At 46.1% G+C, this 17,444-nt stretch overlaps 1 protein-coding gene across 4 annotated transcripts in view; it reads right to left on the bottom strand.

Annotated features, from left to right (window-relative positions):
- NOX4 (NADPH oxidase 4) overlaps window positions 1–17,444 on the bottom strand; it is a 95,721-nt gene that overhangs the window by 47,231 nt on the left and 31,046 nt on the right. For all 4 annotated transcript variants that reach the window (XM_083609926.1, XM_083609927.1, XM_083609924.1 and 1 more), the window contains exons 9-11: window positions 15,080–15,302; window positions 13,964–14,131; window positions 11,502–11,564 (exon numbers count right to left, since the gene is read on the bottom strand). In XM_083609926.1, coding sequence (XP_083466052.1) covers window positions 11,502–11,564; window positions 13,964–14,131; window positions 15,080–15,302 — 454 coding nt within the window. The remainder of the gene's footprint in view (window positions 1–11,501; window positions 11,565–13,963; window positions 14,132–15,079; window positions 15,303–17,444) is intronic.

Below are 17,444 nucleotides of genomic sequence, written 5' to 3'. Positions count from 1 at the left end.
ACAGGAGACCTGCCTCTCTCCCTGCTTGGCCCCTCTCCAGCACCGCTGTGGAGCCTCGCCTCCTCCTCTAGTTCCGATGGCAGTTCCCTGACAGATTCAGACATGGTAGGGAAACATTTCCCCGGTAGGGTGTTGGGAGGTGTGTGCCACTGGCTGCCCCACACAACCCCATTGCAGCCTTTTAACATATGTGTTGGGGGAGTGTTTTGTGAATCTCCCTACCGTTAGATCAGAAACCCTGGTTAGATCTTGGTTCGTTCACACTAAATAGGGTTGAAACAAACCACAGTTTCCTGCATTTAGATGTAACAGGAAACTTTGGCTGAAAGCTTTAAACTCCCCATGTGGATGCATGAGGGAAGCTCACATTGGTTCTAACTTTAGGAGGATGAGAGTAGTTCAGCATTATAGCAAAGAATCATAGGAGTTGGAAGGGACCCTATGGGTCATCTAGCCCAACCCCCTGCAATGCAGCGATCCTTTAAAGCCCTAAATGGCCTCGACCCAGTATACCTGAAGGAGCGTCTCCACCCTCATCGTTCTACCCGGACACTGAGGTCCAGTGCCGAGGGCCTTCTGGCGGTTCCCTCACTGTGAGAAGCCAAGTTACAGGGAACCAGGCAGAGGGCCTTCTCGGTAGTGACACCCGCCCTGTGGAACACCCTCCCACCAGATGTCAAAGAGTGGCTGGGGAAGCCCAGCCAGATGGGCCTGGTATAAATAATAAATAATAATAGTAATAATAATAATAATAATAATAATAATAATAATTATTATTATTATTATTATTATTATTATTATTATCCTGCCCACAGCTGTCCCTGGTTGGACACCAACCTTCTGGTTAACAGCCAGACACACTGATCCATTGCACCACACGAGGCAATCCAAACAGCAAAGAGAACACACAGCTTCATTTGCCCCTTTCGAAAATTTGTTATAGGGAGCTGGCTTGGATTGAACCAGGAACCTTTTATATATAATTTTTATTAAATTTCCTGTCTTACAATTTAAAATGCTCATTTTTACATCCTTAAGAAATCTGTGACTTCCCCTTTTCTCTTTCCATGGTTCATTTTGCATCTCATAAATCCCTGCATATTTTACAAAAACTATGCCATTCAGCATTCCATTATTGCTTCCATCAAAACTTATTTGCACTGTCAAATTTATCTTAATGCTGCCAGCATTTTCAGCTGTACACAATATATTCAAAAAACGTTTTCCAATCTTCTCTAAACGTATGTTCTTCCTGATCTCTTATTCTAAGTCTGCAAGCTGCGCATATTCTGTGAGAGATTAAGTTGCCACTCTTCTTTGCTTGGGACCTCGCTGGTTTTCCATTTTCGGGCTAACAAAACACAGGCCGCAGTAGTGGCATACATAAATAACCTTTTCTGACACCTGGGAATATCAGTCTGAATTATCCCCAACAGAAAGGACTCTGGTTTTTTGGGGAAAGTACTATTAAACATTTTTTTCAATTCATTATGGATCATTTCCCAATACGCTTTTACCCTTTTACAAGTCCACCACATGTGAAAGAACGTTCCCTCCATCTCTTTGCATCTCTAGCACTTATCTGATTCAGTCTTCTACATCTTAGCAAGCTTCATGTAGGCTTGAATTAGGAACCTTTTGCACTTACACTGTTGAGCTATAGACATTATCTATAGCTCTGAACCAGGTCAATATATTAATAAATCTGAAAGCTTGGAGAAGGCCAGTGGAAGTGGAAGAGCTCTTGCCTTCTGGCCCCACCACCGGAATGCTTCACTTTCTCCCAAAGTTCTTGCTGAACAAAGTTGATGCACGTATAATTTGTATTCACAGGGTGTCCCTCAGCAATCAGGGAATATTCCTTTATGAAGGGAATACGGTTTCAGCTGGTGAATGTATAAAGACCTGCTCTGTTTATAGAGAGCTTGTACTGCCAAATTTCCATGGAAATCCTTAAGATCCATGCAGGCCAGGATTTATTTTTATTTTTTCTAAGCCCACAAAACAAAACATGCTGTCTCAGGATCATTTCACACACCTCTTGCCACAAAAATGGCAGTGCTCTGCTCTCGTTGCTTGCGAGAGAGTGGCTGGATGTGTGCAAATCAGCTGTTTTGTACATAAACATGATCAGCTTTGGCTAAATTTCACTTGTCGAGCTACTATTAACAGCACAGCTACAGAAGCCAATTGATAAGTTGGCAACATTGTCACTAAAACATGCGCACAGCCAGTTCTCTGACAAGTGTAGGGTAATATCTATTCTAAATAAACAACACACAAAAATAATAGAGTTTAGTTTCAGAAACTGATCCCAAATTACTTGTTTAATGTAACTCCTGCAAATAAATGCCTATCATGAGTGGTAAAACTAATATGCAAGCTAAGTCTGAAGCCCACCAACTTGACCAGGGGTCGGCAAACTAAGGTCCACGGGCCAGATCAGGCCCAATTGTTCATTCGGGCTGCGCTATTTCTTTCCCTGCGCCATTCCGTTTCCCCCACACACACACCGCCGTGGCACCTCCTCCCTCCCTCCTCCTGGCTTCTCCCCGCCATGCCTAGAGGAGGAAGGGGGCTGGGCTGAGCTGGCTGAGCACCATTTTAAGCAGCCCCTCTCCGGAGCCGGCCCTTTTGCGCCGCCATTACCACCCTGGTGCTCCAGCGGGCCAGAGAGAAGAGAGGAAGAAGAGTTTGGATTTGATATCCCGCTTTATCACTACCCAAAGGAGTCTCAAAGCGGCTAACATTCTCCTTTCCCTTCCTCCCCCACAACAAACACTCTGTGAGGTGAGTGGGGCTGAGAGACTTCAGAGAAGTGTGACTAGCCCAAGGTCACCCAGCAGCTGCACGTGGAGGAGCAGGGAAGTGAACCCAGTTCACCAGATTACGAGTCCACCGCTCTTAACCACTACACCCCACTGGCTCTCAAGAGAGAGGAGCAGACGAGCTTGCTCTGCCAACCCACAAGAAGCAGCAGTGGTGGCGGCAGCCCCAGGGAATGTAAGCGCTGCGCCTGGGGCTGGGGGGCGGTGGAGAGGAGGACTACTTGCCCACCTCGCCTCTTCTTCCAGCTCTCCACCCCCAGTGCTGCTTCTCCGGCCCGCCACAAGATCTGAGGGACACTGGAGCGGCCCGCGGCTAAAAAAACCCTGCTGACCCCTGAACTAGATCATAAAATTGTAGCGTCATCTAGTCCAATCTCTGTGATGGAAGAATCACAGCGGAAGAATCCCAGGCAGATGACCATCCAACCTCTGTTTAAAAACTTCCAGTGAAGGAGAGTCCACCATTTCGAGGAATAATAATAATAATAATAATAATAATAATAATAATAATAATAATAATAATTTATTATTTATACCCTGCCCATCTGGCTGGGTTTCCCCAGCCACTCTGGGTGGCTTCCAACACAATATTAAAATACAGTAATGCATCAAACATTAAAAGCTTCCCTAAACAGGGCTGCCTTCAGATGTCGTCTAAAAGTCTGGTAGTTGTTGTTCTCTTTGACATCTTGTGGGGGGGCGTTTCACAGGGTGGGTGCCGCTACCAAGAAGGCCCTCTGCCTGGTTCCCTGTAACTTGGCTTCTTGCAGTGAGGTAACCGCCAGAAGGCCCTCAGCACTGGACCTCAGTGTCCGGGTAGAACGGTGGGGGTGGAGACGCTCTTTCAGGTATACAGGACCGAGGCCGTTTAGGGCTTTAAAGGTCAGCACCAACACTTTGAATTGTGCTCAGAAACAGTCTGTTCCCCTGTCAAACAGCTCTTACCATTAAAAGCTTCTTCCTAATGTTTAGTCGGAATCTCCTTTCTTGTAATTTGAATCCATTGGTTTGGGTCTTCCCCTCTGGGGCAGCAGAAAACAAGGCATGTACAAACCCCTGCATTTTCTACAACCACCTCTGCTTATGACCACAGAAGAAACAGAAAAATACGAAGGAAGAAGCACTTCATTCCCACCAAAGCACACCACAAATAAGGACCAAACATCTTCACCTTGATCTGATGTGCCCCTTCGATTATACAAAATTTGCTCCCTCATGCTTGATTCCTTCCATCTGTAGCTCCTGTAGCCGGATGGAGGCAGGGGTGTTTTTTTTATGTATATATATATAGATATATAGATTTCCCATGATATAAAATGAGTTTCTTTGTTACTAAAATAACTCTCAGGATTCACAGCGACTGCTGAGGTCAGGCAGAGCCCAAACAGGCAGCAAGCAGCCAAGTCTGGCGTTCACACAAAAGAAAACTCACAGCTGTGATGAGAGTCATATGTACTTTGTCACTGGATATAAGGCTGAAGCTATTTGTATTTTCAAAAAGGATGCTCTATTGGACACCTGTTAAAACTGGCCAGCCTTTCCCAACCTGTTGTTGTTGTCGTTTAGTTGTTTAGTCATGTCCAACTCTTCGTGACCCCATGGACCAGCATGCCAGGCACTCCTGTATTCCACTGCCTCCCGCAGTTTGGTCAAACTCATGCTGGTAGCTTCGAGAACACTGTCTAACCATCTCATCCTCTGTCGTCCCCTTCTCCTTGTGCCCTCCATCGTTCCCAGCATCAGGGTCTTTTCCAAGGAATCTTCTCTTCTCATGAGGTGGCCAAAGTATTGGAGCCTCAGCTTCACGATCTGTCCTTCCAGTCAGCACTCAGGGCTGATTTCCTTCAGAATGGATAGGTTTGATCTTCTTGCAGTCCATGGGACTCTCAAGAGTCTCCTCCAGCACCATAATTCAAAAGCATCAATTCTTCGGCGATCAGCCTTCTTTATGGTCCAGCTCTCACTTCCATACATCACTACTGGGAAAACCATAGCTTTAACTATACGGACCTTTGTTGGCAGGGTGATGTCTATGCTTTTTAAGATGCTGTCTAGGTTTGTCATTGCTTTTCTCCCAACCTAGTACTCTCCAATTATTTTTGAACGACAACTCCCATCAGCCCCAGACAACATAGCCATGGTTGATGGAAGATGCAGGCCAAAATAGCTTAGAGGGCGCTAGGTTGGGGAAGCCTGTAAGTAGAGGATTGCTTTCTGAGAATGAATGCTGGAGAACTATCAGTCGCTGCTTGGGGGAATTGGGTGGGGAAAATCCCCAAACAAATTGCCAATGGGGACAAGGTACTCAGGAATCTCAGAGCCACTTCTTAGGAGATAATTTGGTGCTCAGAAACAAGTTATGAAATTTGTGCATGCACTACTACAGGAATGGAAAGCCTTTGGCCCTCCAGATGATGCCGAACTACAACTCCCATCAGAGTAAGCATGGGCCATGGCTAGGGATGATGGGAGTTGTAGTTCAGCAACATCTGGAGGGCCATTCATGGTCACTTCAGAATGGAAGCTAAAGGAAGTAAAAATATATCATACGTGGGGGTCCTGAAAGGCACTGAGCCCTGTGAGGAGAAATGGTGGCATTACTGTATTTTTGTTTTTTGGAGTTGCAAATAACTTTGGCTGGTGCTCCTTCTTTTTAAGTATGAAGCAGTGTATAAATTTAATCAACCTAAACCAAACCCAGTGCTACACATTGCTGCAAATGTATAACCTGAGGCATCTTTATATAAACTACATGGCAGCAGCAGGATTGCCAACTTAAGAAAAATAAATGGTACTGCTCTTGGGAGTTTAGCAGCAGCCTGACAAGCAAATAAAACTGAATAAAATAAGTCAATAAATGCTGCACTCCCATGCACTAAGGCAAAAACCCTCTTTATCACAGTGGAACTTGCTTCTGTGCATTGATGCAGAAGCTGAGGCTGAAAGGGGTTTCCCCCGTCATGAGATAAATAGCTTCACTTGTTCTCTGCCATTAAAGGTACAGGTGTGGTACTGGACAAAATGGAGGGCTGAACCAGCTACACCTTCCATGGACTGCACTTGTTTAGGCCCCTGGCTCCACCTTCCATTTGGCCCCACCAGATCAGCCGCCACTAATTGTCAGGAGCTCAGCCTACACTCAAGTAGGACCCTGGTAGAGACTGGCATTCAAAAGCTTTCTTCAAAAGCTTTCTTCTGCCCGAACACCACAGCGACCAATGCCAACCAACAACAGCACACTTAGGGATCTGCAGAGTTTGTGCAGCTGCGTAACAGACCTCAGCGACTCAGCATGTTGGCTAATCTACTTTATTTACATGTAAGCACACACGGAGCACTGCAACATGGCTCCCTCTCTCTCTAGCATCAGACAGCAAAGAGAAAAAGAACAAAGTGCAATAGTCCCACTTCATGGAACACAGTAACACAAACATCCTGTTTCCGTCACTTCCCGCTCAGTGGAGTCAAAACATACACCGTCATGTGAAAGTCAACAATCCCATGACTGCAATCACGGAGCAGGAATTCTAACATCGATCACTTGAAAACAGAAGCCATGGAAGCAAAAAGCATCTCAGTCAGCACCATCCTCCTCCTCATATCATGTTGGGCCACAGTTCCCAGCATCCCTTACCATTGGCTAAGTTGGTTGGGATGAGTGTTGTAGACCTGCAACACTGAGGGACCCAAAGTTGAAGAATGCTGCTCTAGAAAGGCCCCTTGTCACTCGGTGCTACGGCACTTGTCTTGCAAGAAAAATGTCCCACATTCAATCCATGGCATTACCAGGTAGGGCTGAGACCATGGGGGGTCTAATGCCAATCCATGTCAACAGTACTGAGCTGGAGGTATTATAATAAATAGAAGTCTTAGCAGACCAGAAGCTGAACATGAATCAACGGTGTGATGCAGCAGCAAAAAAAGGCTAATGCTATTCTAGGCTACATCAACTTGGAAACCAAGCATGATGAGGAATGGTTGAAGGAGTACGTTCAGCCTGGAAAAGAGGAGACTGAGAGATGTGATCTTCAAATATCTTTTTAAAAATCATTTTTATTACGTCTCCTAAAATATTCCAAAACATCTATCGTTGTATACAATCCCCCCAACCCCCCCCCCCACACAAAATACAGTGGTACCTCTGGTTAAGAACTTAATTCGTTCTGGAGGTCCGTTCTTAACCTGAAACTATTCTTAACCTGAGCTACCACTTTAGCTAATGGGGCCTCCCGCTGCCACCGCTGCGCAATTTCTGTTCTCAGCCTGAAGCAAAGTTCTTAACCCGAGGTACTATTTCTGGGTTAGTGGAGTCTGTAACCTGAAGCATCTGTAACCTGAAGTGTCTGTAACCTGAGGTACCACTATCTAAGGGGTTGCCACATGGATGATAGTGCAAGCTTGTTTTCTCCTGCTTCAAGTTATAAGAAAGGCATTTTCAACTAAACATCAGGAAGGCCCTTCTGGCATTAAGCTGTTCAATAGTAGAATGGACTCCACTTGGAGGTTTTTAAGCAGAGGTTGGCTGGCCATCTCTCACAGATGCTTTAGTGAGATTCCTGGACTGCAGGCAGTCAGACTAGACAATCCTCGAGGTCCCTTTCAACGTTACAATTTTACGATTCTATGATCAGGTATATAGCAGTTTCCCATGTGGTTGCTGACTGGTTATTTTGATATCCATATACCACTCCCCCCCCCCCAAAAAAAATACAGGCAATAATTGCACACCTTTTCATGCAAAGATGGCATAAAATTATTTGCTGCATCAACAACAGCCTCTCATAACAACTCCAACGTTTTATCAGTAAAGCTGTAAAAATGTAGTTCAGGCTTAGGGCAGAGGGGAGGGGTGGAGGATGAACTAAAGAGAAAGGGAGTGGAGACACCAATACAGGAACACAAGAAAATGTGCTGCGCACAAAATATGCAATTTATCCAGCACGATGCATTTCAAGTACCCCTGCTTATCCCAAACCACCTTTAAAATAGGTCATCCTGAGGTTCAGCTTCTCAGAACCAAATTAGATGTGGCATCAAATGTGTTGTTAACAGGTATATAGGTTTTTGTTTGGACAACAAAATCCTAAGAGGGGGCTTCGTGGGGGGGGGGGTGTGCACATCAGGACCACAGCACATAGGGAGAGGAGGACCAACCCTTATCTCCCAAGCCACACTTCCAACTAAATCCCCGACCCTTCACTGCTATTCAGAAGATTCTCCCATTGTCACCAATGGGAGCAAATGGGACCGCCAGTTGCAAAGGGGAGGGGATTTTTGCTGGGTTCATCCTTGTGTAGAGAAGAATTAAGCTTACTAGCTGTAAGCTAGTAACTGAATTGTTCATATCACGGAATAAAGTGGCAGTATATGACGCAGGGACGCAGGTGGCACTGTGGTCTAAACCACAGAGCCTAGGGCTTGCCGATCAGAAGGTCGGCGGTTTGAATCCCCGCAATGGGGTGAGCTCCCGTTGCTTGGTCCCTGCTCCTGCCAACCTAGCAGTTCAAAAGCACATCAAAGTGCAAGTAGATAAATAGGTATCGCTCCAGCGGAAAGGTAAACGGTGTTTCTGCTCTGGTTTCGCCAGAAGTGGCTTAGTCATGCTGGCCGCATGACCCAGAAGCTGTCTGCGGACAAACACCAGCTCCCTTGGCCTATAGAGTGAGATGAGCGCGCAACCCCAGAGTCGTCCATGACTGGACCTAATGGTCAGGGGTGCCTTTACCATTTTATATGAAAATGAACATTATTTTCCATTTCACTGTACCAAAGGTGTTGTTCCATTTCAAAAAATATTTTTTTTATATAGTTTACTATTGTTTGTATTTTGAATTAGATATATATGGGGTCAGCAAACTACAGTGCATGGGCTGGATACGTTAAACCAACTCCCAGCCCTTGCCACCCGCTCGGTAAGTCCCCATGCAGAGCTAAACCGGCGCAGCACACCGGTTTAACTCCACGCAGGAACTGACGTCCGGGACACAGCCATGGCTTCCTATTGGCTGCAGGAAGCTGCTGCAGCCAATAGGAAGCCACAGATGCCGCCTCCTCCCCTGCCGTGGCTCCGAAAGCCAGCAGGGAAAGAGTAACGGGCATATGTGCATGGGTGTGAGTGCTCCAGCACACGGGCGATCCAGCCCACCGGCAGAAAAGTTTGCCGACCCCTGGTTTAGGTGCCCTAAAGGTCTTAATCTGGCCATCCCATGGGTATCTAATTGGCCACTGTAAGGACAGGATGTTGGACTAGATTCCTGGCCTGATCTTGCTGGCTCTCCTTAAGTTTATGCATTGCAAGGACCAGATGGTTTCTCCTAACTCAACAATTCTATGGTTCTATGTTCCTAACTTCCATCAGCTGCAGCCAGCAGGGCTGATAGGACTACAACTCCCATCTTCAGTGGTGCTTATCCATCCTTGCTACCTAATCCCGTCCTCTATCACAGTATTTTCCAACCTAGTGGCCTCCAGAGGTTTGGGGGCTACAAGTCCCATCAGTTGTAGGCAGCATCCAAAGAAAGCCATGCTGGAGATGGCAGAGAGATTGAGTCAGCATCACATCATTTCCAGGGGGGAAATAGGGGGATACAAGAAAAACAAAAGTATGCTGAGAAAGCTGGCAAAAATCCTCAAGCAGCCAATGTTGCTACTTAGTCAGTGCAAGTAGGTCAAACAGGAGCAGGAGGGGAGGCAGACGACAGTATTAATATATTGCCTACATTTTCTATAAGCGCAGCCCCAAGTCTCGCATTACCCTCAAAGCAAGAGGCACTCACACATACACATCTCTAGGCAAAAGAGCAGCCCCAGGCACAACACGACCTAGAATTTTTATAAAAGAAAATTTCTGTCCATTCCTTTGGCTGGGCAGAAAAAAAGGGTTAGAAGTTTCTGAAGCCTCCCCCGTCATTGGAATGCCATTAAAAACAACAACAACAAAATTGTATTTTGTTCACAAGTAGCAGACGCGCAATTGAGAAGCTCACAGTCTTTCCAGAAATACAAAATAGGAGTTCAGAATTCCAGCGACACATTTAGGCTTCTCTTCCCCAAGCATTGACTCCTAGTACTGTAGCGCAATAGATAGTACAGACTGGGGAATCAGCCAGCCATCCTCCGAGAGGGAAAGGCAAAGGCTTGTATCTCTCAAGGGACGTGTCCTTTTTTGGTTGTGGGCCTGTGGCTAAGGATTGTCTCATTTTGATTGGACATAAGCTGCTCCGGGAGATTTTTGGCTGAAGAACAGAAGTACAAATTATCCAAATGGAACATCTTCGGCCCTGTATACCTGAAGGAGGGTCTCCAGCCCCATTGTTCAGCAAGGACACTGAGCTCCAGCTCCGAGGGTCTTCTGGCGGTTCCCTCACTGCAAGAAGTGAGGTTACAGGGAACCAGGTAGAGGGCCTTCTCAGTATTAATACAATCCTGTGGAACGCCCTCCTGTCAGATGTCAAGGAAATAAACAACTACAGTGGTATCTCAGGTTAAGTACTTAATTTGATCTGGAGGTCTGTTCTTAACCTGAAACTGTTCTTAACCTGAAGCATCACTTTAGCACAATTTCTGTTCTCATCACGAAGCAAATCCCACTGCCACCGCTGAGCAAATTTCTGTTCTCAGCCTGAAGCAAAGTTCTTAACCCAAGGTACTATTTCTGGGTTAGCGGAGTCTGTAACCTGAAGCGTATGTAACCTGAAGTGTATGTAACCCGAGGTGCCACTGTATATAACTTTTAGAAGACATCTGAAGGCTTTAAATGGTACAGGGATTCTTTAAATGGTTGGTGTTTTATTGTGTTTTTAATATTTGTTGCAAGACACCCAGAGTATCTGGGGCAACCCAGTCAGGTGGGTGGCATATTATTAATATTACTACTACTACTACTACTACTACTACTACTACTACTACTACTACTTGTCCCAATGGACACCCTCCACCACTGCCTGCAGGGCTGTCAGACTATCACAGCCATATCATGTGAGTTTGGACACTGCTATTGTGCCACTCATTCTTCGACCACTCACCAGGGACGAATCTACACTCATGGCTTTTAACGTTAAGGAAGGGTTTTGATAACCATATGGACACATGGCATCCTACTTTTAATGTTCATAATGCATTATAAAAATGCGACACCACAGGGTGCTGCAGAGCAACCAGCAACTGGTAGTAGGGAGACAGAATTTTAACGAAAGAAACAAAGGTAAAAAAAAAAAAAAGCTTTATTTTTACAAGTACACCCTGTGATATTTTAGAACAATATAGCTAATACCGTTCTAATGACATTAAACAGGTCTGTATAGATCCTGCCCAGGACTCAGGTAGGGCACACCTGGATATGATTCTGGTGTAGCACAATGCAGTTCCATCCGTGTTGAATCTCACCTATTTCCTAAAGCCACCATGTTAATTCACAGCAGACAGTTCAGGCTCATCCCCAGCAGGGGTGGGAGGGGGGAAAATACTGTCCTGCCTTACAGGGTTATTGTGAGGATTGCAAGAAGATGGTGCATGCGAAAACCTCTGAGAAACAACGGCAACAATGTTCTAATTGGTGATGGGGTACAAAAATGAACCAGCAAATTTGACAAAGGAAAATATAGGAGCATTCGTCTGCCGAAGATGCGTACAAAGCAAATACCAATAGCACAAATATTAAAAGATATTCCTTACCAGCGTTAGGGTGAATGGGTGGCTTTCTACTGATGACACGCTGGGACAATGCAGAATGATGTACTGAAATGGCAAAGAGGTCTCTTAGAGATGCTGCTTCTAATATGCAGAAAGTCTTCCCCACTTCCCTCCAGAAACTCAGCCTCCCACTCAGGCTCCCCAACCCTGTTTGTTTTAGCTCTGCGGATTTTATTCCTCTGACCTCATTTGTAAATTGCTTTGTTGCAGCATAGTTCCTTTTAAGCATTCATACATAACGTGCCCACTCCGATTGCTTTCTCTCAAGCTGTTGTCTTATTAGGCGGCTGATGTTTCTAGCGGTATTTGGCACTGGAGTTTGTGGGGTGGGTGTTTGCAACATGATTATCACTGGATTTTATTATCCAAATATGGGGCAAAAAAAACAAAGGTCATCGCTGAGTCTATCAATACAAGGAGCCCAGTATAAACTGCTGCTATGGTGCAGCTAGGCTTAACAAAATTTATTCAGAGATACGATTTAAATGTTGGAAGTGCTCAGCCACAAATTTCCACCTGGTGGGATCACCAAGTGGCATTTGATTTTTGGAGCAGGAGTATGGAATTGGCTCTGCTGATGTATTTGCATCAAGAAAGAGATATTCAACAGTGGAACGGTCTCCCTCAAGAGGTTGTGGACTCTCCTACCTTGCAGGTTTTCAAGCAGAGGTTGGGTGGACATCTGTCATGGATGATGTACAGTCATACCTTGGGTTACAGACGTTTCAGGTTGCATTTTTTTTTTTGGTTACGGACCGCCGAAACCCACAAGTACCGGAACAGGTTACTTCCAGGTTTCGGCAGCCGCGCATGCGCAGAAGCCCTAAATCGCGCTTTGCGCGTGCGCAGAAGCGCCGAATCACAACCCACGCGTGCGCAGATGTGCTGCTGCGGGTTGCGGATGCTGTGGGTTGCGAATGTGCATCCCGCACGGATCATGTTCGCAACCCGAGCGTCCACTGTATAGTGTAAATGGGTCCCAACCCAGCAAACACTAGTTGCTGGGAAGAGATAGTCTTCTTGCCTTGCCTGCTGTCTTCCCAGAAGCCCCTGGTTGGCAAGCTCGGAAGCAGGGCGTTAGCTGAGATGGACCCCTGGCCTGATCCAGCAGGGCTCTTATGCTCTTATACACTGTCTGCTTTCGGATCTTTGTTTTTACTGAGTTTGGCTCTCTCTGAGAACACATGGATTGGGTTTGCGGCCTATCCTTATTTCCAGGTTCCGCTCCTACCCCACTCTCCTGCATCTTCTCTGTTGCATATAATACTAAACCTCATGGACATCTAACAAAGATAAAGGAGGAGGAGGAGGAGGTGTTGGGATACTGCCAGGGAGATAAAGTCCATCATGACTCCACGTCGTCTCCGGACGTCCATCGATCTCCCGTAGACATGCAGTATCAGCAATTAGCGACACGAGCTCCAGAAATAGATTGCCACATTCCTGAGCTCATGTCGCTAATTGCTGATACTGCGTGTCTACGGGAGATCGATGGACGTCCGGAGACGACGTGGAGTCATGATGGACTTTATCTCCCTGGCAGTATCCCAACAACAGGTTATGGGCCCAGCACGCTTCCGCTGCGCAAGCAGATAATGCACAGCAAAAGTTGCACTCACGAGAGCATTATTTACAAGTTTTATTTAGCGTTGATCAGAACAAAAAAACATGACTGCCTGCTTCAGTGTCTTCGACACCAAGAGAGAAACGAAAGCAACAGAAAACATAAACATCCTGTGAACAGGAAATGCGCAGGCTGTGACACAAACATCCTGCTCCCTTTTAAGGTGGAACGGAAATATCCTAACATCAGGAGGAGGAGGAATTTGGATTTGATATCTTTATCACTTTATCACTACCCGAAGGAGTCTCAAAGCAGCTAAGATTCTCCTTTCCCTTCCTCCCTCACAAAAAACACTCTGTGAGGTGAGTGAGGCTGACAGACTTCAAAGAAGTGTGACTGGCGCAAGGTCACCCAGCAGCAGCATGTGGAAGAGCAGGGAAGCGAACCCGGTTCACCAGATTACAAGTCTACTGCTCTTAACCACTACACTACACTGGCTCTCTCTGAAGGATTCAGGAGATGCAAAACGAAGTAATTTTTTCACACCGTGCAGTGCTAAACTATGGAACTTGCACCTCCAGGAAGCAATGACGGCCACTGACGTGGGTGGCTTTCAAAGGAGATTAGACAAATCCAAAGAGGATAAGGCAATCAATGTCTACTAACCATGATGGCCATTCTCTGCCTTCACAGTTGGAGGCAGCAACGCTTTGGAATACAGTTCCTGGAAGCCAGAGGAGGGGGAAATGCTTTCGAGTTCAGGTCCCACTTGCTGGTTTCCCAGAGCCATGTGAGAACATTGGCCTGACCTAGCAGGCTCTTCTTATGTTCAGAACACTAGAGTTCAGGGGCTGGGAATAGCATCCAACCATTGGCTCACCTGTCCAGGTCTCGCTTTGAAGTCCTCCTTCACCATCCGCACCTCAAGGACATCGCAGGGGTGGCTGATGGCCGCAGTTATGGTGACAGGTTTGTTGCTACTACAGATGTAGCGGTAAAGCCTTTCAGCACAGTACAAACACAACGGTCCAGAGATCCAGAGCCATGTCTGAAAAGTGGGGGACATGACAAAAGTCTTGTAAGCCAAAACACTGGCTAGTAAGCTGGTACAGTCATACCTCTTGTTACATTTGCTTCATGTTACGTTTTTTTCATGTTGCGTCCTGCGGCAACCAGGAAGTACCGGAAAGGGTTACTTCCGGGTTTCGCCACTCGCACATGCTCAGACGCGCAAAATGACATCATGTGCATGCGCAGAAACGGTGAATCGCAACCCGCGCGTGTGCAGATGTGCCACTGCGGGTTGCGCTCCTTCCGTTCACAACCAGAGGTACTACTGTATTCAAACCCCAGACTCACTACTGTAGGCACAGAAGAAGCCACAAAATATCAGGATATGCCTCCATGGAGTCATAGATTTGAATCTGGGTCCACTCAGGCCTTCTCTGGCACTCTAAGCCCAACACTGCCGTTACAGTAAAATGCTCCATCTTAGAAGAGGCATTGCCATCTCTTGCAGAGAAAATAGGGAAGTCCCCAGTTAGAATTGTGTTTAGCACTTGCAGTGGTTATAAATTGAATATAAAACTTTAAAAAGTCTGCTAACAAAAGACATTTAGTCCAACAACCTTTAGTTTAACTGACAACCTTTCGTCAGCTGTTTTAATGCAGCAATCCCTATTCACTGATTAAACTTTGCGGCGGACTTCTTTTAGCCAGACTGCCTCTGGCTTGTATGCCCCTTAGTCCCTCTGCTATATCTTCCAAACCATCTCCTCAGACCTCAAACAGAACCACAAAGGCACACAAGCACAAGTTTGAAATCTTGGCCTAAATGACAATTTCTCCTTCCCTCAAACTTATCTGAAAACAGCTTTCTCCCCCCCACCCCCCGAGCAGTTGGAATGTTTATGAACATTCCGTGTTTTCACATCAGCAAGGCCAACTGGTTTCTTCACCGCCACGAGCGAAATACAGCGAAGATGTTCATACAAACCTCGGGGAAATGGGCTTGAAATTTCGGTTCCTCGGTGCACACAAAGCTGCTTTGAAGAAGTGGTTCCAGCTCCATCAACCCTCCAGGGAGAGGTTCCAGGGCATTTTCAGACGGCAGCTTTTCAAAACCAGGCGCAAATTGCCTGTCCTCCTGAATTGTTGCATTAGGGTTCAAACACCCTGGCGGGTGCTCCTTTAGATTAGTTTGGTATTTCAGAACTCCTCTAGAGAAATACAAAGAGAGAAACGTTTTGTTTTGTTCTCCTTTTAAAAATTTGAACTTTTCCCCATCTGAAGTTCTGATGAGCAGAAAATAACTGATCAAAATGTACAACCTTGATCGTCATAAGCCATGCATATCTTGCAGTTTCCTGTGTGATCCACATGCTCAGTACACTCTACACCTGTTCCCCCACTCCGCTGGTCTGGGCGGCGGAGGCAGCCCCCCTGCTGCCACCACTTCCTCCTGCTCGGATCTTGGCCATCTCAGCCGGAAGGAAGGGGCATTGCCCAGAGGCGTCCGTGGCTTCGGATTGGCTGCAGGAGCTTCCTGCGGCCAATCCGAAGCCGCGCCAGCGTCACGGAAGTCAGTCCCCACATGGCGAGGCCCCCGCGCCGCACTGGTTTAGCGCGGGGACTGACCTAGCGGGTGGCAGGGTCCACAAAGTTTGTGGGCCGGATTAACGAGCCCGGTGGGCCGCATCCGGGCCCCGGGCCTTAGTTTGCCGACCCCTGACCTAAGCCCTCAGCTCAGAAAATCAGCCATCAGCAGAAGCCACCTCAGAACAGAGATATAATATCAATTCTTTAGGGAACAATCCTGTCCTTCTATTAATTTTATGGTTAGCGGCATATTATGCTTCAGCGGGAGAGAAAGGAAGGGAAATAACCTGCCTTCTACTGAAACAAGGCCAATACTGGCCTTTGCAGAAATAATATGCCTGAGAGCCCTGGTCCTTTATTGGTTTCAGACTTGCATTTATATTAAAATGAAGGGGATTTGAAGACACAGTTAGGGATCAAAAGTAGGGGGAGGGCAATACAAGGAAATCCATTTCTGCCCACAAAACACACATGAATAGTTAAAAATAGTGAGGTGCCCAGATAAGGAATTTCTCAGGGTTCCCTTCTTTTTCCAATAGATGTTACTGCATATAATAATCAACACTCTTTATAGAAGAAGATGTGGAGCAACACTGGAGAAATGTAACAAACTACATCCTGTGTTATCCCTCTTTAAGAGGGAGGGAATAACTCAAAGGCAAATATTCTTCTGTTTGGCTTCTGTTTTGTATGATCAAATAAGTTTTCTAACTTTTGTTTTGTTGCAGTAAACACAATAAAAATAAAACAATGGAAAGGAAATAGCTGACTTAGGAAGGAAAATGAAAACCTTTTTCAGATACAGAAGTATATACACAAGACATACTCTTCTGAAAGGGACACGTTGCAGTGAATCATTCTACTAATGCCCTGAACCTCTGCCAAGATATACAATCTATTATTGCAAATTTAGAAGCACACAAAGCACTTGACAGCAGAAGCAGTGCTACATTATTCATTTTTGTCGCCGGCGCTGACTTAGGAGACTATACCTAAAAGTGCCAAAAATACAATAGCTCTGCTTAGGGCTGGGCTGAAATCCCTCTTCTAATTTTGCATCCCCATTCACAAAATCAGGAGGGAGACATGGGGTCAAAACTCATGGGTGCTCCTCTCGCTCCATGGCTTGCGGGTGCCATTTTGTTTCCTCCAGAATACCCATGAGAACCAGGCTAAGTAATCATGGATATACCGTATTTTTCGCTCTATAGGACGCACCAGACGATAAGACGCACCTAGTTTTTGGAGGAGGAAAACAAGAAAAAAAATATTCTGAATCCCAGAAGCCAGAACAGCAAGAGGGATCGCTGCGCAGTGAAAGCAGCAATCCCTCTTGCTGTTCTGGCTTCTGGGATAGCTGCGCAGCCTGCATTCACTCCATAAGACGCACACACACTTCCCCTTACCTTTTAGGAGGGAAAAAGTGAGTCTTATAGAGCAAAAAATACGGTATTTTCTCTGTGGTGTGCTGTTGGTAGGATACTCTAGTTTGTGTACATTAATGGAATTGTGAAGAGGGGGCTTGGGATAGGAACCTAGGAAGATGCCTTAAACCAAGCCAGACCAATGATCCATCTAGCTCAGAATGGCCAGCAATGATTGGCAGTCATTCTCCAGGATTTCAGACAAGGCCTGTTTGGAGTTGCCAAGGATTGAATCTGGGGCAGTCTGCATTCAAGACAGGTACTTTACCACTGAGCAATGGTCCTCCCCAAAACCTTTGAAATGTAGGGACTCAGGTACACACATATTATCCAGGCCTT

This window comes from Podarcis filfolensis (genome assembly GCF_964270895.1).
Source record: "Podarcis filfolensis genome assembly, chromosome: 4".
Lineage (NCBI taxonomy): Eukaryota > Metazoa > Chordata > Lepidosauria > Squamata > Lacertidae > Podarcis > Podarcis filfolensis.
The sequence above is the reverse complement of the archived record's forward strand: the minus strand, read 5'-3'. Positions and strand labels throughout refer to the sequence as shown.